Raw genomic sequence first — 25,391 nt, forward strand, 5'->3', positions numbered from 1 at the left:
AAGTGACAGTGGTCAGAATTGCAAAAAATGCTCCGGTCCTTAAGGTATAAAATGGCCTGGTCCTTAAGGGGTTAAAGGGGTATTCCAGGCAAAAACTTTTTTTTTATATATCAACTGGCTCCGGAAAGTTAAACAAATTTGTAAATTATAGGAAAAAAAAAAGGGGGGGGGGGGGTACCAAATTCCTCTAGACTAATACCATAAAATGGTACATGATGGTAAAATTACAGAAAAAATAAAGTCGGACTGTGCTTCACTTTAAATGATGTACAAAATTTTATATAAAATAATTAATTACAAATGAGACATAAAATAAATAATGCAAATCTAATACATAATTATCTCCTACCACAGGGCCCTTGTGGGGAGGTATGATATTGAAATACAAACGATATTAAAAAGGATGTTTAAAAAGATAGCGTGCACATTGTTTTCTACCGCAATTCCAATATTGTGCAAACCGACATGATATACTTTTATAAGGTACACTCCGTTCTCATAAGGTTTAGAACAGTTCACAAAATGGTATAATTACCAACTCCTAGAGATGATTTTTGGCTGGACGTCCGAGAGATAGATGACAAGTGTTGTAGAGGGTGTGTCCAGCGCTAGTATGCGCTTGCGGTGACGGGCCCGGATGCCACAGGCCAAGGAAAAGTCACCGGTCACGGAGTGACTCCGGAGATGAATGCAGGCTCGAAGACAGATATCGTGGAGGCTGTGTCCAGCGCTGGCATGTGCTTGCGGTGACGGGCCCGGTTGCCGCAGGCCGAGGAGAAGTCACCGGTCACGGAGTAGCTCCGGGGATGGAAGTGCACTCGGAGACAGATGGATCTTACTCCGGAAACAAAGGAAAGCCTCGTGAGGGATCTCTCGGCGTCTGATGGAATGGCGGATGGGATGCAGCCAGGTGTGGAGACAGCAGATGACAAAGTTGTATCGGAGGTAAGTGGTAGTGGTAGCGCTGTCATCTGCTGTCTCCACACCTGGCTGCATCCCATCCGCCATTCCATCAGACTATCTTTTTAAACATCCTTTTTAATATCTTTTGTATTTCAATTTCATACCTCCCCACAAGGGCCCTGTGGTAGGAGATATTTATGTATTAGATTTGCATTATTTATTTTATGTCTCATTTGTAATTAATTATTTTATATTAAATTTTGTACATCATTTAAAGTGAAGCACAGTCCGACTTTATTTTTTCTGTAATTTTACCATCATGTACCATTTCATGGTATTAGTCTAGAGGCATTTGGTATCCCCCCTTTTTTTTCCTATATACTATTTTATATTGGTATTTTTTTGGTGTAAATACCTTCCATTTAGCCTCGACTAATTTATATTGTGAGCTGCACATACCCCAATTTCTTTTGATTTGTAAATTACTTGTATTAAAAAATCTTAATCCTTCCAATAGTTATAAGCTTCTGAAGTTGAGTTGCTGTTTTCTGTCTTAACTGCTTTCTGATGACTCACGTCCCGGGAGCTGTCCAGCTCCTATGGGGATATTCTTCCATCATGCAAGGGATATTCTCCCATCATGCACAGCTCCCGTGATGTGACATCATCATTGAGCAGTTAGACAGAAAACTTCAGAAGCTAATAACTATTGGAAGGATTAAGATTTTTTAATAGAAGTAATTTACAAATCTGTTTAACTTTCCGGAGCCAGTTGATATATAAAAAAAAAGTTTTTGCCTGGAATACCCCTTTAAGGTGAAAATGAGCTGCGTATTTAAGGGGTTAAAGTAAAAACATTTAGGAACCCCAGCAACATTTAGGAACCCAGCTACTAAAAGTGGTTATTTAGTAGTAGAAAAACATAGCAAATTTCTTCCCTAAACAGCACCATGCCTGTCTGCAGATTGTGTGTGGTATTACAACTTGGCTCCATAAACTTTCATGGAACCTTAACTTGAGGAAGAAAAGATCCACCCCAAACCGTATGCACTCCTTCTCAACAGTCATAAAGGTCAAGCACAGGATGCCCCCCTATCTTAATCTGGACTAGGTTAAGTCTTGCATCCAGAAATGCACAACTGTGCAACTCCAGGCAATTTATTTATCTATCACACATGGCTTCTAGTTCAGGGATGCAATCCCTCTTGAGATAAACACCACTCTATAATCTAATGATATGATTAACTTTAGTGATAAATTCTTGCACAGTTGGGGAGGGCACCTCTGATCTAAAGCACTGCCATGTTCTTTTGGGCCTGGTACATATTTCTCTGAACACCTCTGCGCCACCTATGTTTAACACAATATTCCCCCCCAAAAAATGTTGGGCTTAGCTGGGGCATCTATAGCATAAACACATTTAATGATGTCTTAAGCTAAGTGCTCAAATATCAGTTGATTCAAGATAAAATTTAGCATTTTTTCCAGATGATACATCAATTGTCATCAGAATGTTTGCTTTTTTTTTTTCTTCTTCTGCAAAACCATCAGTTGCTTTCAGGTGTAATTGATAAGAATGACCATTATGATTTTGATTGCTGATCAATATATATGTTACGCCGAGCGCTCCGGGTCCCCGCTCCTCCCCGGAGCGCTCGCTTCACTCTCCCCGCTGCAGCGCTCCGGTCACGTCCTCTGACCCGGGGCGCTGCGATTCCGCTGCCAGCCGGGATGCGATTCGCGATGCGGGTAGCGCCCGCTCGCGATGCGCACCCCGGCTCCCCTACCTGACTCGCTCTCCGTCTGTTCTGTCCCGGCGCGCGCGGCCCCGCTCCCTAGGGCGCGCGCGCGCCGGGTCTCTGCGATTTAAAGGGCCACTGCGCCGCTGATTGGCGCAGTGGTTCCAATTAGTGTGTTCACCTGTGCACTTCCCTATATCACCTCACTTCCCCTGCACTCCCTTGCCGGATCTTGTTGCCTTAGTGCCAGTGAAAGCGTTCCTTGTGTGTTCCTTGCCTGTGTTTCCAGACCTTCTGCCGTTGCCCCTGACTACGATCCTTGCTGCCTGCCCCGACCTTCTGCTACGTCCGACCTTGCTTCTGCCTACTCCCTTGTACCGCGCCTATCTTCAGCAGCCAGAGAGGTGAGCCGTTGCTAGTGGATACGACCTGGTCACTACCGCCGCAGCAAGACCATCCCGCTTTGCGGCGGGCTCTGGTGAAAACCAGTAGTGGCTTAGAACCGGTCCACTGGCACGGTCCACGCCAATCCCTCTCTGGCACAGAGGATCCACTACCTGCCAGCCGGCATCGTGACAGTAGATCCGGCCATGGATCCCGCTGAAGTTCCTCTGCCAGTTGTCGCTGACCTCACCACGGTGGTCGCCCAGCAGTCACAACAGATAGCGCAACAAGGCCAACAGCTGTCTCAACTGACCGTTATGCTACAACAGTTACTACCACAGCTTCAGCAGTCATCTCCGCCGCCAGCTCCTGCACCTCCTCCGCAGCGAGTGGCCGCTCCTGGGCTACGCCTATCCTTGCCGGATAAATTTGATGGGGACTCTAAGTTTTGCCGTGGCTTTCTTTCCCAATGTTCCCTGCATCTGGAGATGATGTCGGACCTGTTTCCCACTGAAAGGTCTAAGGTGGCTTTCGTAGTCAGCCTTCTGTCCGGAAAAGCCCTGTCATGGGCCACACCGCTCTGGGACCGCAATGACCCCGTCACTGCCTCTGTACACTCCTTCTTCTCGGAAATCCGAAGTGTCTTTGAGGAACCTGCCCGAGCCTCTTCTGCTGAGACTGCCCTGTTGAACCTGGTCCAGGGTAATTCTTCCGTTGGCGAGTATGCCGTACAATTCCGTACTCTTGCTTCAGAATTGTCCTGGAATAATGAGGCCCTCTGCGCGACCTTCAAAAAAGGCCTATCCAGCAACATTAAAGATGTTCTGGCCGCACGAGAAATTCCTGCTAATCTACATGAACTTATTCACCTAGCCACTCGCATTGACATGCGTTTTTCCGAAAGGCGTCAGGAACTCCGCCAAGATATGGACTCTGTTCGCACGAGGCGTTTCTCCTCCTCGGCTCCTCTCTCCTCTGGTCCCCTGCAATCTGTTCCTGTGCCTTCCGCCGTGGAGGCTATGCAGGTCGACCGGTCTCGCCTGACACCTCAAGAGAGGACACGACGCCGTATGGAGAACCTCTGCCTGTACTGTGCTAGTACCGAACACTTCCTGAGGGATTGTCCTATCCGTCCTCCCCGCCTGGAAAGACGTACGCTGACTCCGCACAAAGGTGAGACAGTCCTTGATGTCTACTCTGCTTCTCCACGTCTTACTGTGCCTGTGCGGATGTCTGCCTCTGCCTTCTCCTTCCCTGCTGTGGCCTTCTTGGACTCTGGATCTGCAGGAAATTTTATTTTGGCCTCTCTCGTCAACAGGTTCAACATCCCGGTGACCAGTCTCGCCAGACCCCTCTACATCAATTGTGTAAATAATGAAAGATTGGACTGTACCATACGTTTCCGCACGGAGCCCCTTCTTATGAGCATCGGATCTCATCATGAGAGGATTGAACTTTTGGTCCTCCCCAATTGCACCTCGGAAATTCTCCTTGGACTTCCCTGGCTTCAACTTCATTCCCCAACCCTGGATTGGTCCACTGGGGAGATCAAGAGTTGGGGGTCCTCTTGTTCCAAGAACTGTCTAAAACCGGTTCCCAGTAACCCTTGCCGTAACTCTGTGGTTCCTCCAGTAACCGGTCTCCCTAAGGCCTATATGGACTTCGCGGATGTTTTCTGCAAAAAACAAGCTGAGACTCTACCTCCTCACAGGCCTTATGATTGCCCTATCGACCTCCTCCCGGGTACTACTCCACCCCGGGGCAGAATTTATCCTCTCTCTGCCCCAGAGACTCTTGCCATGTCCGAATACGTCCAGGAGAATCTAAAAAAGGGCTTTATCCGTAAATCCTCCTCTCCTGCCGGAGCCGGATTTTTCTTTGTATCCAAAAAAGATGGCACCCTACGTCCTTGCATTGACTACCGCGGTCTTAATAAAATCACGGTTAAGAACCGCTACCCTTTACCCCTCATCTCTGAACTCTTTGATCGCCTCCAAGGTGCCCACATCTTTACTAAATTGGACTTAAGAGGCGCCTATAACCTCATCCGCATCAGAGAGGGGGACGAGTGGAAAACGGCATTTAACACCAGAGATGGACACTTTGAGTATCTGGTCATGCCCTTTGGCCTGTGCAACGCCCCTGCCGTCTTCCAAGACTTTGTCAATGAAATTTTTCGTGATCTGTTATACTCCTGTGTTGTTGTATATCTGGACGATATCCTAATTTTTTCTGCCAATCTAGAAGAACACCGCCAGCATGTCCGTATGGTTCTTCAGAGACTTCGTGACAACCAACTCTATGCCAAAATTGAGAAATGTCTGTTTGAATGCCAATCTCTTCCTTTTCTAGGATATTTGGTCTCTGGCCAGGGACTACAGATGGATCCAGACAAACTCTCTGCCGTCTTAGATTGGCCACGCCCCTCCGGACTCCGTGCTATCCAACGCTTTTTGGGGTTCGCCAATTATTACAGGCAATTTATTCCACATTTTTCTACCATTGTGGCTCCTATCGTGGCTTTAACCAAAAAAAATGCTGATCCCAAGTCCTGGCCTCCTCAAGCAGAAGACGCCTTTAAACGACTCAAGTCTGCCTTTTCTTCGGCTCCCGTCCTCTCCAGACCTGACCCTTCCAAACCCTTCCTATTGGAGGTTGATGCCTCCTCAGTGGGAGCTGGAGCTGTTCTTCTACAAAAAAATTCTTCCGGGCATGCTGTCACTTGTGGTTTTTTCTCTAGGACCTTCTCTCCAGCGGAGAGGAACTACTCCATCGGGGATCGAGAGCTTCTAGCCATTAAATTAGCACTTGAGGAATGGAGGCATCTGCTGGAGGGATCAAGTTCTCCTGTTATTATCTACACCGACCACAAGAACCTCTCCTACCTCCAGTCTGCCCAACGGCTGAATCCTCGCCAGGCCCGGTGGTCTCTGTTCTTTGCCCGATTTAATTTTGAGATTCACTTTCGTCCTGCCGATAAGAACATTAGGGCCGATGCTCTCTCTCGTTCCTCGGATGCCTCAGAAGTTGAACTCTCTCCGCAACACATCATTCCACCTGACTGCCTGATCTCCACTTCTCCTGCCTCCATCAGGCAGACTCCTCCAGGAAAGACCTTTGTTTCTCCTCGCCAACGCCTCGGAATCCTCAAATGGGGTCACTCCTCCCATCTCGCAGGTCATGCGGGTATCAAGAAATCTGTGCAACTCATCTCCCGCTTCTATTGGTGGCCGACTCTGGAGACGGATGTTGTGGACTTTGTGCGAGCCTGCACTATCTGTGCCCGGGATAAGACTCCTCGTCAGAAGCCCGCTGGTTTTCTTCATCCTCTGCCTGTCCCCGAACAGCCTTGGTCTCTGATTGGTATGGATTTCATTACTGATTTACCCCCTTCCCGTGGCAACACTGTTATTTGGGTGGTCGTTGATCGATTCTCCAAAATGGCACATTTCATCCCTCTTCCTGGTCTTCCTTCTGCGCCTCAGTTGGCTAAACAATTTTTTGTACACATTTTTCGTCTTCACGGGTTGCCTACACAGATTGTCTCGGATAGAGGCGTCCAATTCGTGTCTAAATTCTGGAGGGCTCTCTGTAAACAACTCAAGATTAAATTAAATTTTTCTTCTGCATATCATCCCCAGTCCAATGGACAAGTAGAAAGAATTAACCAGATCTTGGGTGATTATTTGCGACATTTTGTTTCCTCCCGCCAGGATGACTGGGCAGATCTCCTCCCATGGGCCGAATTCTCGTATAACTTCAGGGTCTCTGAGTCTTCCTCCAAATCCCCATTTTTCGTGGTGTACGGCCGTCACCCTCTTCCCCCCCTCCCTACTCCCTTGCCCTCTGGTCTGCCCGCTGTGGATGAAATTTCTCGTGACCTTTCCATCATATGGAGAGAGACCCAAAATTCTCTCTTACAGGCTTCATCACGCATGAAGAAGTTCGCGGATAAGAAAAGAAGAGCTCCTCCCGTTTTTTCCCCTGGAGACAAGGTATGGCTCTCCGCTAAATATGTCCGCTTCCGTGTCCCTAGCTACAAGTTGGGACCACGCTACCTTGGTCCTTTCAAAATTTTGTGTCAAATTAATCCTGTCTCTTATAAACTTCTTCTTCCTCCTTCTCTTCGTATCCCTAATGCCTTTCACGTCTCTCTTCTCAAACCACTCATCCTCAACCGTTTTTCTCCCAAATCTGTTCCTCCCACTCCTGTTTCCGGCTCCTCGGACATCTTCTCGGTCAAAGAAATTTTAGCTGCCAAAAAGGTCAGAGGAAAAAATTTTTTTTTAGTGGACTGGGAGGGTTGTGGTCCTGAAGAGAGATCCTGGGAACCTGAGGACAACATCCTGGACAAAAGTCTGCTCCTCAGGTTCTCAGGCTCTAAGAAGAGGGGGAGACCCAAGGGGGGGGGTACTGTTACGCCGAGCGCTCCGGGTCCCCGCTCCTCCCCGGAGCGCTCGCTTCACTCTCCCCGCTGCAGCGCTCCGGTCACGTCCTCTGACCCGGGGCGCTGCGATTCCGCTGCCAGCCGGGATGCGATTCGCGATGCGGGTAGCGCCCGCTCGCGATGCGCACCCCGGCTCCCCTACCTGACTCGCTCTCCGTCTGTTCTGTCCCGGCGCGCGCGGCCCCGCTCCCTAGGGCGCGCGCGCGCCGGGTCTCTGCGATTTAAAGGGCCACTGCGCCGCTGATTGGCGCAGTGGTTCCAATTAGTGTGTTCACCTGTGCACTTCCCTATATCACCTCACTTCCCCTGCACTCCCTTGCCGGATCTTGTTGCCTTAGTGCCAGTGAAAGCGTTCCTTGTGTGTTCCTTGCCTGTGTTTCCAGACCTTCTGCCGTTGCCCCTGACTACGATCCTTGCTGCCTGCCCCGACCTTCTGCTACGTCCGACCTTGCTTCTGCCTACTCCCTTGTACCGCGCCTATCTTCAGCAGCCAGAGAGGTGAGCCGTTGCTAGTGGATACGACCTGGTCACTACCGCCGCAGCAAGACCATCCCGCTTTGCGGCGGGCTCTGGTGAAAACCAGTAGTGGCTTAGAACCGGTCCACTGGCACGGTCCACGCCAATCCCTCTCTGGCACAGAGGATCCACTACCTGCCAGCCGGCATCGTGACAATATATATATATATATATATATATATATATATATATATATATATATATATATAAAAATAGATATATATGCTAATATGCTGCAGAAAAACATTATTTTCCTTATGAGACATATGAGCTTGCTATTTGCTTGTAACTAAGATGACCTTGGGATGAGGCCAAGAGAAGCAAGATACAGAAGAGGATGGAAGTTGGAGACAAAACATTTGAAGAAGGATAGACTGTGCAGAAGGACAGATAGATCCGGAATTTTCCGGTAGAATATGGAGATGGCAACATAAGTGACCTATGGCTAGGAAATAAATGAATGCTTAATATGCTAATATATACAGACGCAATACTCAAATAACCAATCAAAACATAACATGATGATTTTGACGTGATGACTAACCTCCCCTTTTTGTCAAATGTAAAAACCAATGTACTTCCATATAATGAACAGAACTCCTTGGGACAGCTCCTTAACCAGTATGCTGAGAAGGAAATATATACCAACATTTTGTCTGGTGTTTATTTCTTGTGTCGACACTCATCAGTATACAGCTGCAGTCACGCACATTTTAAGTTCTAACCAGCAGCCAACCTTAACATAATTATTGGTCACTAATTTTCATCAGTTTCTCTAATACAGGATACTATTGCCATTTGCACAGTAAATCAAATTAGCCTTTTTGCATTTTCCATACAAAAAAAAAACCCAACACAAAAAAATAAACGTAATTGGTATTGCCACGTCACATTCTAAAAAGTCCACCCTATTAAATTAATGCATTATTTATCCAGAATACACAATGAGAATTGACTTTTTTGGCAACCTTACTCCCTGAAAATATGTAATAACAATATATAAAATGTTACCGCTACCTCATAATGGTGCCAATAAATACTGTAGCTCATCTTACAAAAAACAGCCCTCACACAACTGTTGATAAAAAAAACAAAGTTGTAGATGTCAGAATATAACAATGTAAATCAAAAGTTTAATTTAAAAAAAACTAAACTATTTAAATATAGGATCACCAGAATCTTAGTGACCCACAGAATAAGGTTAATTTGTAATTTATACGACATGGTAAAATAAAATCCGGAATTCTGTTTCACATATGTCATATAGGCTAAAATGGGCCATGGTACAGAACCTATAGGTAGTCTAGCATGGTTGCCCTCCAGTGTGGTTGCATTGGATTCAAAACAGTGCAGGCAGTATTGTTCGAGTTGGCTCAACCACATAGGAGGATGTCCATAGGTCCCAAGTCCTGCCCTATTTCAGCCTAAGGAGCACTAAATGAGATGCCAGCTGTTACAAATATGGTGTTCCCATATGGAGTGGTTCTGGGTTGCTAGACATATGTGAACTTGGCTGCTAGGCCACCAAGAATTATTTTATTCATTAATTTGTATTGTAATAAGTGCTAATGTGGGCATTATGTTGTGTGGTATGGGAGGGTAGACAAAGGGTTACTTAGATAATTTACCTTATACCAGAAAGAGGAATGAATTCCTATGAAATAGGTGTGTATGAACTTTCATATGTACCAACCTCAAGGACAACACTGGACAAATCCCTTGTTTCTACCCACTGCTTAATCCAAGTAATGGGGGAATAACGGAATAGTGATTCAATGTTTTCATATGGACCCAGGTAAACTGTGTCAAAAGATTGTTTTATTCTTACATTAATTTTATTGGTGGGGGTAGAAATGGTGATCTCTGGTACCTCTATCTCTCTGCAGTCTTCTCTGCACTTCTTTATGGAGATGTTGGATGTCAGAAATCAGTTTCTCTCTGGTCTTTTACTATCACAACAAAAGGAAACATCACCGGATATATGGGAATAAGCCTATCATACCTTTCCTAAATATACCCAACTACATACACCCCCACATCACGTGGAGCAGGTGCACATCTTTGTGTCGATCCTAAAACCCAGAGGAGTCTTTTACACCTTATTCTAATAAGCCATTGTAATCTAGCAGTTTTAGATGAAGATATCTCTAAAACCTCAACCCACTGGTTATCAGTAATAAGCCCAAGGTCATTCTTCCACTTATTTTTGATTGCCAAAAAATATTTCTAAAGCTGGTTGGAAGTATTCCATTCACAGGGTCTTGCTTGCATCCCTTTATCTCCATAGACAGAACAATAAATTCATATTGGGAAGAACATAATCACTCATATCTTACTAGAACAACTTTTTATGTACTATATACACCTCTGTTGATATGTATAGCTAAGATGCAAACAGCAGAAAAACAGTATATAAATTCTTATCCTTGTTTTTACTATTTACCAGATGGTGTTCATACTCTAACGTGTGCGCTGATGCTGTTAAACACAGATTTACATGGACATGTAAGTAAGCATTTTCCATAAATCTGTAATGATGTCTTGTAGTTCATGATTTCTAAAAACATAATAAGATGTCAAGTTGTGTGTTTTCACAGCTTCAAGCTAAAAACAAACTTTTAATCATTGGCATTCACAAGAATTTAAAGGGGTACTCCACCCAGACATCTTATCCCCTATCCAAAGGTTGGGGGATAAGATGTCTGATCACGGGGGACCCCGCCATCATCACTACAGAGCAAACTGGCTCTGTGCGTGATGACGGAGCAATGCAGGGGATGGAGCATCCTGGCGTCACGGCCGTGACATCAGGCCCGTCCCCTTAATACAAGTCTATGGGAGGGGGCATGACGGTCGCCACGCCCCCTTCCATAGACTTGTATTGAGTGGGTGGGAATTGACATCACGATGCTCCATCCCCTGCATCGCCCTGTCATCATGCACAGAGACAGTGTGCTCTGTAGAGATGACGGCGTAGTAGTGCTGCAGAGATTGCGGGGGTCCCCAGCGGCGGGACCCCCACGATCAGACATTTTATGTCTGGGGCCGAGTACCCCCTTAACTGGGTGGTAGATGTTGGGAATGAGGTAATGTGTCTATAAATTATAGTTTATAAAGCTTTATGCTTAAAGGGAATTATATCAGAAATTATGGTTAGCTATGTTTATAGGGAATTAGTTATGGCTAGAATGCTTTGACCCCCATGTTTATGAAGTGGTCTAGTTCTCTTTATAGCAGTAACACTCTTTTATTCCATCCAAGACTGCTTTCACTGGAGTGATTTCACTTTTTTTAAGTTCTTTTGGAGAACTCTTGAAATAGATAGTTTAATCCCAAAAAAGTGACACCTCATGGAATTGTATTTAGTCTTAAACAGTGAGAGAGATATTAATACAGATTCTAATTCAATTATTAACAGAAAAAGGTCTTTACTATTTACCTGTAGGAGGATTTTTATAGCATTTAATAAAAATAGAGTAAATGTAAAAAATAACTTGAAACAACATTAGCTAAATTATAAACTATATAAAATCCCAGGGACTATGGGGGAGATGTATCAAAATCTGTGTAGAGGAAGAGTGGTGCAGTTGCTCATGACAACCAATCAGATTGCTTTTTTCATTTCTCAGAGGTATTTAAAAAAAAAATGAAAGAAACAATATGTTTGGTTCATGTAAGAAAAACCAAAATACGACGGAGCACTTCATAGGGTAATAAGTTAGAACTCAATAAAACAAATAAGATCCACAGCAACTGGGTGCTCACCAGAATAGGCAACACTATGATGCACAAATCAATCCCACTCCAGGGAGACCATATGATTCCAGGATATGCAGTGAGGGAGTAAAGTGCTGGTCTGATTGAAAATTCAGACCCATAGTGGAATACAAGAGTACAAAAGGACTTTCAGAGGTGTGTAGGCTCCTTCTTCACGTTACAGGACTTTAATCTATTCAAGTCCTGTAACCTGAAGGAGCCTACAGAGCTCAGAAAGCATTTGTTTTATTGGAAATAAATTTCTGGTTCTACATTATCTGCCTTGAAATCAGTGGGATTTTTGCCAGACTGGAGGTTTTTCCTTTTGTACTCATGTAATCTGATTGTTTGCTATGGGCAACTTCACCACTCTTCCTCTACACAGGTTTTGATAAATTTCACCCTATGTATTCTAAACCATAACACAATTCTGAGGTAAAAATGATTTTGAGAATTAGGTTTAAATTCTGAGATAAAATATGAAAAACCATGTTTTATCTTTTGTTAGTATCCCAACACTCTTTTGCTACAAAATAGTTTCACTGGGTAGTATGGAAAATAAGATAACTATATACTACAGTTTATATTGTGGAGAAGGAGGTGGCTACTGGATTGAACAGCCATAAGGATGCTGTCACGATTCGGCTAGCTGGATGTGGATCCTCTGTGTCAGCGAGGGATTGGCGTGGACCGTGTCGGTGGACCGGTTCTAAGATGCTACTGGTATTCACCAGAGCCCGCCACAAAGCGGGATGGTCTTGCTGCGGCGGTAGCAACCAGGTCGTATCCACCGGCAACGGCTCAACCTCACTGACTGCTGAGAAGGCGTGGGACAGAAGGACTAGGCAGAGGCAAGGTCAGATGTAACAGAAGGTCGGGGCAGGCGGCAAGGTTCGTAGTCAATGTGGATAGCAGAAGATCTGGAACACAGGCTTTGGACAACACTAAACGCTTTCACTGGCACAAGGCAACAAGATTTGGCAAGGGAGTGCAGGGGAAGTGAGGTAATATAGCCAGGGAGCAGGTGGAAACTAATTAGGCTGATTGGGCCAGGCACCAATCACTGGTGCGCTGGCCCTTTAAATCTCAGAGAGCTGGCACGCACGCGCCCCAAGGAGCGGAGCCGCGCACGCCAGGACGTGACAGCCGGGGACCGGGACAGGTAAGTGACTTGGGATGCGATTAGTTTGTACCAGTATATGAGTTCTCAGGAAGGAATGACCAAGCTGATAACAGTGAGCTGAGGAGTTTCTAGGAGATTAGCCAAGGGTTGAGATAGCAAGCAGGTGTCCTCTGGTTAATTGCTACGTATAATTATATAACCTGTGGCATACAGTTAGTATATACCAAGTGTATAAGATGTTGGTAGCTCTGCCTAATAAACAAAATCATGAGATATGGTTGCATGTGGAAAGGGAGGTAGGCCAACCTTGAGAGAGGAGATAATTTGTTTCTTTTGAATCTGTGACAGTCTCCAATGATTATGAGGGCTGGGGGATGTTTTCTTGTGATCGTGTGAGAAAATGCTGTGTATGTATTATAAAACAATATAATCTATGATGTATATATAGTGTATAAAGGTTGGTAGCCATTTTCAATAAACAGATCAGCACATTATTGTCTTCATACCAGCTTGTCTGCATATTCATTAATGTAGCTTTTCTCATTTGGCCAAATTATACCTTTCCTCCTAATCTGGACCCACACAGGTGACCTGTAAGTGGATGTTTACCCAGATCACCATATATTTAATCCTCTCAAAGAAGCAAGGCTGAATGTAATAAAAACATTGGACTAATGATGCTTTATCATTTGCAACCCTCCCTAATAAGCTCCCATTTAAATAGAATGTACTTGTACTTGGCTATATTCCACACTCCCATAAATTAATATAGTAGCGGTTGAGTATGTGCACTGTCACTTTATTCGGACAGGAACTTCTGTAATCCCATTCTAGAAATTGCAGGGGTCCCACCCATCATGTGTATTCCCTGCAATTCTACACTTACAGCCTGTCCTGTGCCTATAGGTAAATTCAAGTGCTAATGAGTATCATAGGTAAGTATACAATGGCCCAGATAAGGCTGCTGTGCCAGTTTTCTGTTATATCTTACATTTCCACAAAACAATAATTGCCCTGCCTACAATTGATTTTTTATTGGAAAACATGCTGGCAATGTGTGATAACTGTGTGAGAACACCAAGTGCTCTTAGCAGTGTTAAAGGGGTACTCCGACCCTAGACATTTTATCCCCTATCCAAAGGATAGGGCATAAAAAGTCTGATCGCGGGGATCCTGCTGCTGGGAACCCCCGCAATCTCTCCTGCAGCACCCTGTGTCATCTGCTGCATGGAGCAAACTTCACTCCGTGCCTGATGATGGGCGATACAGGGGCCGGGGTATCGTGACATCACTCCCCGCCCCCTTCAATTAAAGTCTAATGAAGTGGGTGTGGCGTCATGATACTCCGGACCCTGTATCGCCCATCATCAGGCACTGAGCGAAGTTCTCTCCATACAGCAGATGACACGGGGTGCTGCAGGAGAGATCGCAGGGGTTCCCAGTGGCCTATCCTTTGGATAGGGGATATGATGTCTAGGTGCAGAGTGCCCCTTTAAGCCAATTATAATTCATCAGTGGTATAAACATTTTTTATCATGTACAATACTTGTTTATTATGTTTAGGCCCCGAAAAATTGGAGTAACTTGCCCAACCAATCACAGCTCAGCTTTCATATCTTAATGAGCTCTGGGGTATGTTCACACTTTCAGGTTTTTAATTGCATTTATTGAATACATGGCCAAGAGTGGATTTGAAAAGAGACGTCCCAGACTTTACTTGATAAGTGTCCTCCATTTATGTAATCTCTGTTATTATCTGCTCCTGACTTTGTATTCAATAATTACTATAAAAAACCTAAATGTGCAAACGCACTTAAAATATCTTCAATTGCTATCAGTTGCATCTAAATGGAGTTGTTTTTGCAGCATGTGTATTGATTTCTACAAGTCCCATTTTGATGAATAGGAGTGTTGCAGAAATTTCAACAACAAAAAATCTGCTGCGTATGAATATATCCAGGGGGTCCAGCAAGTTATCAAATGTAACTCATATGTACCATCATCCTATGAAACCGTTGCATTTTGGTGAGGTTATTACCACATACACAGTTATTACTAAGCAGCACTGTCCAGCATCTTTGATGACACTATCATATTTTAGGAACAGGAAGCACTGCAGCACTGAGCACAGGTTATTTTGCTGGACCACAGTATTGAACTATAAAACTATTTAACTTGATTGCTTTAGAATCTTTAAAGAACAGTTTAATATGAGTCACTGCAGGGTGTCAGTGAGTTGCTGAGGATTTGTGGCAATTACCAATGAAATACAGATAAAGGGTGGGGTCACAAGTGCCATTATGTGCTGCTGTGTATTTATTGAAGTCAATGGGTAGCTAAATCAGCTGCCTATTTTGCTACCCATTGACTTCATGGGTAGGAAAATATGTAGCAGAAAATACCCAGCAAAATAAGGCACATGTCACCCCACCCTAAATTAACAAATTAAAGGGGCATTCTCATATCCCAATAATGTCTCTATGTGTAAAGCATGGCAGCAGAAGTCATTTTTCATTTTTACATGAACCCAGTTGCCATGGTGGCATTTGACCACCAAAAATTAATCATGTTGCACATAACAAATAATTATACTTAAAAAAAAAACTAATAAAAAAAATTATTATACTGTAGATATTGTCAGGCTCCGGATAGGTATGCAGCGAGGACACTGGTGGTGGAACCTCTGTGTCAGTGGGGTGATGATGTGGGCCATACCAGGGGAACGGAGTCTAAGAGGTTACTGGTTTTAACCAGAGCCCGCCACAAAGCGGAATGGACTTGCAGCGGCAGGTAACCCCCAGGTCGTTCCACCCGATAGCGACTCAACCCCAGCTGACAGCTGAGACAGGCGCGGTACACAGGGACAAGGCAAGAGCAAGGTTGGATGTAGCAGAAGGTCAGGGAAGGCAGCAAGAGTCGTAGTCAGGGGCAACAGCAGAAGGTCTGGGAACACAGGCTTGGGAACACACTACGCTGAAACGCTTTCACAGGGCACAAGGCAACAAGATCCGGCGAGGACAGGAAGGGGAAGTGGGTTTATATACACAAGGTACAGGTACTGATTGGGCCATGCACCAATCAATGGCGCACTGGTCCTTTAAATCTCAGAGAGCCGGCACGCGTGCGCCCTAGAGAGCGGGGCCGCGCGCGTCGGGACTGAGCAGACAGAGGACGGGGCAGGTGAGGAGATTGTGATGCGACTCGCGGGCGGGTCTGACCGGAGCGCTGCACAAAGAGGAACGCCGCGAGCGCTCCAGGGAGGAGCAGGGACCCAGAGCGCTCGGCGTAACAGATATAATGTATGTAATACGTTGAATAGTAGATGTAGTATAGTTAGACTTCATCTTCCTACAAGGTTGTAAAACTGCCCTTAAACCAAAGTGATGAGCTTACATTCAGTGTGCTTAGATTCCAATGTAGGTGGACCACTGGACAGGTAGAGCTAATTTTCAATACACTCAAGTGGTTTTTACTTATCAGTATGCAATTTTTTGTTTACTATTTAACTGATATTGCATTAAACGTAGACTGAAAACAAAATGGCGTTATGAGGGTTGTGTAAACTGGTTTATGGCTAAGTTGTTACGCCGAGCGCTCCGGGTCCCCGTTCCTCCCCGGAGCGCTCGCCTCATCCTCGTTGCTGCAGCGCCCCGGTCAGATCCACTGACCGGGTGCGCTGCGGTACCGCCTCCAGCCGGGATGCGATTCGCGATGCGGGTGGCGCCCGCTCGCGATGCGCACCCCGGTCCCCGTACCTGACTCGCTCTCCGTCGGTCCTGTCCCGGCGCGCGCGGCCCCGCTCCCTAGGGCGCGCGCGCGCCGGGTCTCTGCAATTTAAAGGGCCAGTGCACCAATGTTGGTGCCTGGCCCAATCTTCCCAATTACCAATTAGTGTGATCACCTGTGTACTTCCCTATATTACCTCACTTCCCCTGCACTCCCTTGCCGGATCTTGTTGCCTTAGTGCCTAGTGAAAGCGTTCCCTTGTCTGTTCCTAGCCCGTGTTCCTGACCTCCTGCCGTTGCCCCTGACTACGATCCTTGCTGCCTGCCTCGACCTTCTGCTACGTCCGACCTTGCTTCTGCCTACTCCCTTGTACCTCGCCTATCTTCAGTATCTTCAGCAGTCAGAGAGGTGAGCCGTTGCTAGTGGATACGACCTGGTCACTACCGCCGCAGCAAGACCATCCCGCTTTGCGGCGGGCTCTGGTGAAAACCTGTAGTGGCTTAGAACCGGTCCACTAGCGCGGTCCTCGCCAATCCCTCTCTGGCACAGAGGATCCACTACCTGCCAGCCGGCATCGTGACAGTAGATCCGGCCATGGATCCCGCTGAAGATCCTACACTGGTCGCCCAGCTAGCCCTAAAGATCGCCCAACGAGATCAACAGCTGGCATACTTGACCTCCGAGGCACTGCGTATTCAGTCACAGATACAGCAGCTGCAGATACAGCAACAGCTACAGCTGCAACTACCATCTCCTCCGCCGGCTCCTGCAACTCCTCCGCAGCAACCGGCCGTTCCTAACCCCTGCTTGTCCCTGCCGGACAAATTTGGCGTAAAGATCGCCCAACGAGATCAACAGCTGGCATACTTGATCTCCGAGACACAGCGTCTTCAGTCACAGTTACAGCAGCTGCTGCCGCAGATACAGCAACTTCAGTCACAGCAGCTGCTGCCGCAGATACAGCAACTTCAGTCACAGCTACAGCTGCAACAACCATCTCCTCCGCCGGCTCCTGCAACTCCTCCGCAGCAACCGGCCGTTCTTAACCCCTGCTTGTCCCTGCCGGACAAGTTTGATGGGGACCGCAATGATTCTGCCACAGCCACAGTCCAGTCCTTCTTCGCTGAGGTCCGTGGTGTCTTCGAGGAGCCTGCCCGAGCTTCTTCTGCCGAGACTGCCCTGCTGAACCTGGAACAGGGTGTTTCTTCCATTGGCGAGTACGCCATTCAGTTCCGTGCTCTTGCTTACGAGTTGTCCTGGAATAGTGAGGTTCTCTGCGCGACCTTTAAAAAAGGCCTATCCAGCAACATTAAAGATGTTCTGGCCGCACGAGAGACTCCTGCTGACCTACATGAACTCATTCATCTTGCCACTTGCATTGACATGCGTTCTTCCGGATGGCGTCTGGAGCTCCGCCTGGATATGGACTTTGTTCGCACGAAGCGTTTTTTCTCCCCGGCTCCTCTCTCCTCTGGTCCTCTGCAATCCGTTCCTGTGCTTCCCGCCGCGGAGGCTATGCAAGTTGACCGGTCTCGCTTGACACCTCAAGAGAGGACACGACGCCGCATGGAGAATCTTTGCCTGTACTATGCCGGTACCGAACACTTCCTGAAGGATTGTCCTATCCGTCCTCCCCGCCTGGAAAGACGTACGCTGACTCCGCACAAAGGTGACACAGTTCTTGATGTCAACTCTGCTTCTCCACGCCTTACTGTGCCTGTGCGGATATCTGCCTCTACCTTCTCCTTCTCTACTATGGTCTCCTTGGATTCCGGATCTGCAGGAAAATTTTTTTTGGCCTCTCTTATCAACAGGTTCTACGTCCCTGTGACCAGTCTCGCCAGACCCCTCTACATCTATTGTATTAACAATAAAAGATTGGACTGTCTCATGCGTTTCCGCACAGAACCCCTCCTAATGTGCATCGGACCTCATCACGGAAAAATTGACTTTTTTTTCCTCAGGTTCTTTGGCCCCAAGAAGAGGGGGAGACCCAAGGGGGGGGGTACTGTTACGCCGAGCGCTCCGGGTCCCCGTTCCTCCCCGGAGCGCTCGCCTCATCCTCGTTGCTGCAGCGCCCCGGTCAGATCCACTGACCGGGTGCGCTGCGGTACCGCCTCCAGCCGGGATGCGATTCGCGATGCGGGTGGCGCCCGCTCGCGATGCGCACCCCGGTCCCCGTACCTGACTCGCTCTCCGTCGGTCCTGTCCCGGCGCGCGCGGCCCCGCTCCCTAGGGCGCGCGCGCGCCGGGTCTCTGCAATTTAAAGGGCCAGTGCACCAATGTTGGTGCCTGGCCCAATCTTCCCAATTACCAATTAGTGTGATCACCTGTGTACTTCCCTATATTACCTCACTTCCCCTGCACTCCCTTGCCGGATCTTGTTGCCTTAGTGCCTAGTGAAAGCGTTCCCTTGTCTGTTCCTAGCCCGTGTTCCTGACCTCCTGCCGTTGCCCCTGACTACGATCCTTGCTGCCTGCCTCGACCTTCTGCTACGTCCGACCTTGCTTCTGCCTACTCCCTTGTACCTCGCCTATCTTCAGTATCTTCAGCAGTCAGAGAGGTGAGCCGTTGCTAGTGGATACGACCTGGTCACTACCGCCGCAGCAAGACCATCCCGCTTTGCGGCGGGCTCTGGTGAAAACCTGTAGTGGCTTAGAACCGGTCCACTAGCGCGGTCCTCGCCAATCCCTCTCTGGCACAGAGGATCCACTACCTGCCAGCCGGCATCGTGACATAAGTTAAGAAAAGCCAAGCATGAGAGAAATGTGTAGACATACTATGTAAAAGACACAGGGCCGGATTAATGCAGGGGCGGATGGAGCTGCCGCTCCAGGCCCCTACATTAAAATAGGCCCAGCGAATAGCACAAGCTGTCCACGACAGCTATATTTACAGAAAAAGAGAGCCAGCCATGCGATGTCCCGTGCCCGCAGGGGGCCCCCATCACATTCGAGACATCCCTGTGTCCCGAAAAATATTTTCAGGACACAAGGATGTCCCGGCGGTTACCTCTCTCCGGCAGCCGGCAGCCCCCCCGTTAACTTTAAAAACGCAGGGGCCGCCGGAAGGTAGCGCAGGGATGTCCCCGGACCGGAAGAGCGGTGGTCGGAACATACATACACTGTATATGGCTGGAGGCTGTATGTCTTTGGGGGAACTATACTGCACCTAATGTGGGGAACTATACTGTACCTAATGTGGGGAAACTATATTGCACCTAATGTGGGGGAACTATACTGCACCTAATGTGGGGGAACTATACTGCACCTAATGTGGGGGAAAATATACTGCATCTAATGTGGGGGAACTGTACTGCACCTAATGTGGGGGAACTGTACTGCACCTAATGTGGGGGAACTGTACTGCACCTAATGTGGGGAACTGTACTGTACCTAATGTGATGAACTATGCTATACCTAATGTGGGGAACTGTACCAACATAATGAAGTGCTCCGTCTTCAAGGTAGCCTTAATCTGGCCCTGGTTATAATAGATCAACTATTATAAACATACAGGCCTAAAAGCAGATTACCTGTGCAGAGGAAGAGTGGTGCAGTTGCCCATAGCAACCAATCAGATTGCTTCTTTCATTTCTCAAAAGGCAAGAAGCGATCTGATTGGTTGTTAAAGGGCAACTGCACCACTGTTCCTCTACAGTCTTGCACTGGGCCCACTAATGTGTAAAAACGGCTCTGATAGGGATTATAGCTAGCTGCCTATCTACATACCTGGCTAGCTACCTACATGGCTACCTAGCTAGCTACTTACCTAACTACTTACCCAGCAAGCTTACAACCGACACAGCTATCTATCCAGCCAGCCAACAACCCAATTAAATACCTACCTACGTCACATTCTGTGTATCATGCTGTTTGCACATAATATAAGTAAATGGCATTGCACTAAAACCCACAAATAGCCGCAACCCAGCTGTTGTGTCGAATCAACTTTAGGCCCACCAAACTTCAGCACCAGGCCCATGATGCTCTTAATCCTGAAAAGACAATGATATGTACTGTATAATAACAAAAAGCAATATTTTTTACCTTAACCAAAATATTATAATCTGAAGCAGGCAGATATTTTCATATGGTTCAAAGAGATGATTTGATGTTTTACTTAATTTACATATAGAGACTATTGCTATTATCTTTGTTGGATTTCAACTTTACCTATTGTGCATAGTCTTGTAATGATCCTCGGTTTTTCTCATCACAATTATTGTATCTTATGACTGGTGAAATTGAGAGGCCATTTAAGTGAAACAGCAGGACTTTTTTTGTTTTAAAGGTCAATGATTTCTTCTCATCCTAGCAAATATCTCTCCCATTTAAACAATTATATTTGTATTTCTTTCAGAACATCGGAAAAAGAATGTCTTGCTCAGAATTCATAGGAAACCTGGAAGGATTAAATGGAGGGAAAGACTTTCCTAGGGAACTTCTCAAGGTAAAATAATTTTTATTGGTGCAGCATTTAAACATGTAAGAGCATGTAAAATTAATAATGTAGCAAATTTACATTAACATTAATTAAAATTATGGTTACAGACAACAAACAAACTCTGTGTAGTCTGATCCTGAGGTCATATTCCTCTCTCTACATTTGGCTAACCTACCAAATGTGCAGAATTACACTACATGAATGATCCACAACCAGTGGGTTTCAAAACACATGTGGCTTGTAATCCCGGCTGTGTGCTTGCCATAGTAGCTGTGTCTTTTGAACATACACATTTGAAGAAAAAGGTATATGCAAATAAAACCTAACATTTATTAAGTACCTCTAAAAAACAACAAAACCCCACAAAACAAGAATACAAACCAAGAGCAAGCAAGTTATCTAACCCTTCTTTTAAATTTAGTTTTTCTGTGTGTTGTGTGTTTTATTTTTTTAGAGGTACTTAATAAATGTTAGGTTTTATTCGCACACACCACTTTTTTTTCAATTGATTTCTGGCTGTAAAGGGTGATCTGTAATAATCATATACATTTGCCATAATCTATGTTAACAATAACATAGACCTTTCCTATCCCCATAAAAAGTACCAAGTTTGATGGTGTAATACCATTGTATAACATTTCAAACTGAAAATACTTATCTGTAAATAGAAATCTCATGACATTTTATAAGTTTCTGCTGGTACATGTGATTTATCTTGCATGGAGGATCAGATATTCTGTTTTCCCCCTTGTGCCCTTAGCTAAACCACAAGAGAGCAATTAAACATCATCTCAAGCCTAATAACCTAATAATGTGATGCAAAACCTGTTGCCCCAAATTTCTAGCTTGGATAAAAATGTATACATTTTGTACCACAGATCAGTTTAGCTCTGTAGGCCTAGAGCCTTATTCATATAGCTGGGCGCTCCCTGTACCAGTGAAACTTGTGTGTGTATGGCCTCTCTGGCCAATTCTAATATTATTATTTAATACTAATATTATTTATTAGTCAGTATAAATCTTTGTAAGATATCTACAGAATAGACTACATTGGTTGTCAAATTTGAAATTTGTGCAGGAGCCAAATCTGGGAGAGAGTTGTGTGTAAAGATGGCATGGGTTGGTATGATGAATGTAGTAGTCCCTGATATGTCAAATGGGTTGATTGGTGGAACCCAGATTCCCTCTGTCTGCCCACAGTGCCATTTTCAAAGGAAGCGGTTTTCCCTACACAAAGCTAAGGAAAAAGCCAACAGTACAACTGTAAACTTTACTGAACTCCTGAAGCAGTATAATATAATGCAGGAACTTTAACATGTTGCTTGGATTTACAGTTCTTGTAGTACATATTTAGTTCCAGGAGAAGCAGGATTTTGTCACTAGAACTGTGTAATGCCTGACTTTTGGCTAAACTGAGCCTTACTGATGCATTCTTCTTGAATGGGCACTGTCAGATACAATAACTTTTGATATGTTATAAAGCATGCAAAAACAATATGTTTTGCAATTGCTTTCATCAGAAAATTTTCAGTATTTCATACTGAAAATGCCAGACAAAAACTGGCCTCTAGGAGTCCGTCTGCCTTCTGGGACACACAGCAGTCCTGCAGTGTCCAGTGGTTATCGTCATGTCATGGACACCATGAGTGCTTGAAAGGGCTGCAGGCAGGTCCAGAGCTGTTGTGCTTGCTCCCAGCCCTCTGTAAGTCAGAGTAGAGTGAGGGAGGGGGGAGCCCCCATGGGACAGCCCCCATGCCTCTGCATGGACAGAAACCTCACTGAGCAATGATCGCAAGTAAATAAAAGTAATTCTGAGAGAAATATAGGTTGTAGCCACATAAAAACCAGGATGAGGTACTGAGCAACATATAATATTTTTTTTTTTTTGGAGGGGGATCTCACAGGTAGGCTTTAAAGGGGTACTACCGTGGAAAACTTTTTTTTTTAAATCAACTGGTGCCAGAAGGTTAAACAGATTTGTAAATCATAGCAAAAAGAAGTAAAGTATGTCCGCACTCACCATGCCGTTACAACGTCTATGCTTTATTGAAGTCTTCAGAATTCCATATAAAAGCAGTTATCAAAAACACCCGAGTGCAGGGAGGTGGAGCTGCTTCAAGCAAGGAGACTAGGAGCGGCTGTCAGGAACAACAGCACCGTTTTGCGTTATCTACGCATCTTCCGGTTTCTTGTTCTCTGGGATTACCTCACAGGTATATATTAGAAAAAAGGGAAGGGGAGGAGTGAACCCGTCACCAATAAAAACCTATGACAAAACCAACTAAGGCTAAAAACAGAGAAGACAGCATTTATCTTGTACACATGGATACCTGTTGTTTTATACTGGACGTTCTTATTTTGTTTTATAAAGGGGAACTAAGATCGTTTCGGTCATTAAATCCCGCTGGGTCCAATGCTTTTAATTTTATTATCCATCTAGCTTCACTTTGAATTAACTTTAGGTGCCTGTCCACACCTTGCGGTTGTATCGTGAAATGTTCTATGCGCACGAATTTCATGCATTCAAATTTTCCTTTATGTTTTTCTTCTATGTGAGTAATTAAACGTGTCGCTCCTATTTTAGATTTTAATGAATAAATGTGTTCTCTAAATCTTGTGTTTAGATTTCTTTTTGTTTGTCCAATATAGTAGTATCCACATGGACACACTATACAATACACTACATATTGTGATCTAAATGAAATGAATTGATTTACATTAATGACATTTCCTCCTAATTGAAATGATTTCTTTTTTAGTATGAATGTGCAATACTTGCAGTGTCCACATGGAAAATTTCCATGTAGTGCCTGTTTGTTTAACCAATCGGATTTATTTCCATTGTATTTTTTATCTTTTTTTAATTACATCTGCTATTGTTTTATTTTTGTGGAATGTAATAATGGGTTTATTTTTTGCTATATCTGATACAAGAGGATCCTGTTCTAGCATATACCAATTAGACCATATAGAGTTTTTTATGGCGGTGTTCATGGGGCTGTTTTCAAAAGAAAAAATAAATGTTTTCTGTTTAGAGTCATTCTGCTTTTTCTTTTTTAATCTATTAGGGATTAATAGTTCTTTTGTTTCTCTTGTTTCTGCTTTCATAAAAGCCTTATTCATTACAGTTTTTGGATAATTTCTTTCTGCTAATCTTTTTTTTAAAGGTGGTAACAGATCGAGATTCTGTCCAGGAATTCCACCGGGCAGTAGTCTCGATCTGTTTTGGCAGGCAGTAAAGAAAGATGTTTGTGCATTACTATATCCTGAACCTATTCTTAATCTTTCTACTTCTCATAGGGAAGATATTAAATGGTTAAGTTCTAACAAAAACATAGTTGTTTCCCGAGCGGATAAGGGCGGCGCTGTGGTAGTGTGACCACGATGCCGAAGCCCTAGCCTAGCTCAACAACAAAAATGTTTATGAAAAATTACCAGCTAACCCTACCTCTAAAATTATTAATAAATTACGATCTCTTTTGAGAAAAACTGTAGAAAAAAACATACTTACTGAACACACTGCTGCCAAACTCCTACCTGATAATCCAAAACCTGCTACATGGTATATACTTCCTAAAATTCATAAGTCGCTTACCCGACCTCCCGGCCGACCAATTGTGGCGGGGATCGGGTCATCAACCCAATATCTATCCAGTTACATAGAATGGCTAATCTCACCGCTGCTTCCCAGTATTCATTCGTATGTCAGAGATACTAGTGATCTACTCAGTATATTGGAACTATATACCTGGCAAGATTCCTCGTTTCATTAGACGTTGAGAGCTTATATACGCGAATTCCCTGAGAGGCAGGGGTACGATTAATGACACATTTTCTATCCCACTCAGGCAAATCACAAGATTTTATTGAGTTTGTAAGGGAAGCCCTTGAATTTATTTTGAGCAATAACACTTTTATGTTCAATGAAGAATGGTATAGACAAATTCACGGGACCCCGATGGGGTCACCGTTATCATGTACATTGGCAAACATATATTTAGCAGTTTTTGAACAAATATACGGCCACACTCTCAGGAATCCCTTCACACGGTTTGTGAGAGGATTCCTGAAATATGTGGACGATATACTAATTATCTGGAACGGTGACAAACAACAATTTGAAGAATTTGTACAATATTTAAACCAAAATGATATTAACATGCTATTTACTCAAGAATATGGAGGTAAAACTCTGAATTTCTTAGATGTAACTCTAAATATTGAGAATAATGTGTTAACAACAAAAGGATACAGAAAAATCACAGCAAGAAATTCACTATTAGATTATCAGAGTTCACATCCGTACTATATTAAAAACAACATCCCATATTCTCAATTTATTAGATTAAAA

General features: G+C 44.9%; 1 protein-coding gene across 3 annotated transcripts in view; it reads left to right on the forward strand.

The window, feature by feature from the left end:
* The window catches only part of PSD (pleckstrin and Sec7 domain containing), a 612,742-nt gene that overhangs the window by 374,292 nt on the left and 213,059 nt on the right, over positions 1-25,391 (forward strand). For all 3 annotated transcript variants that reach the window (XM_056530561.1, XM_056530562.1, XM_056530564.1), the window contains 2 exons: positions 10,436-10,494; positions 20,957-21,046. In XM_056530561.1, coding sequence (XP_056386536.1) covers positions 10,436-10,494; positions 20,957-21,046 — 149 coding nt within the window. The remainder of the gene's footprint in view (positions 1-10,435; positions 10,495-20,956; positions 21,047-25,391) is intronic.

This window comes from Hyla sarda, chromosome 7, assembly GCF_029499605.1.
Source record: "Hyla sarda isolate aHylSar1 chromosome 7, aHylSar1.hap1, whole genome shotgun sequence".
NCBI classification, from domain to species: Eukaryota; Metazoa; Chordata; class Amphibia; order Anura; family Hylidae; genus Hyla; species Hyla sarda.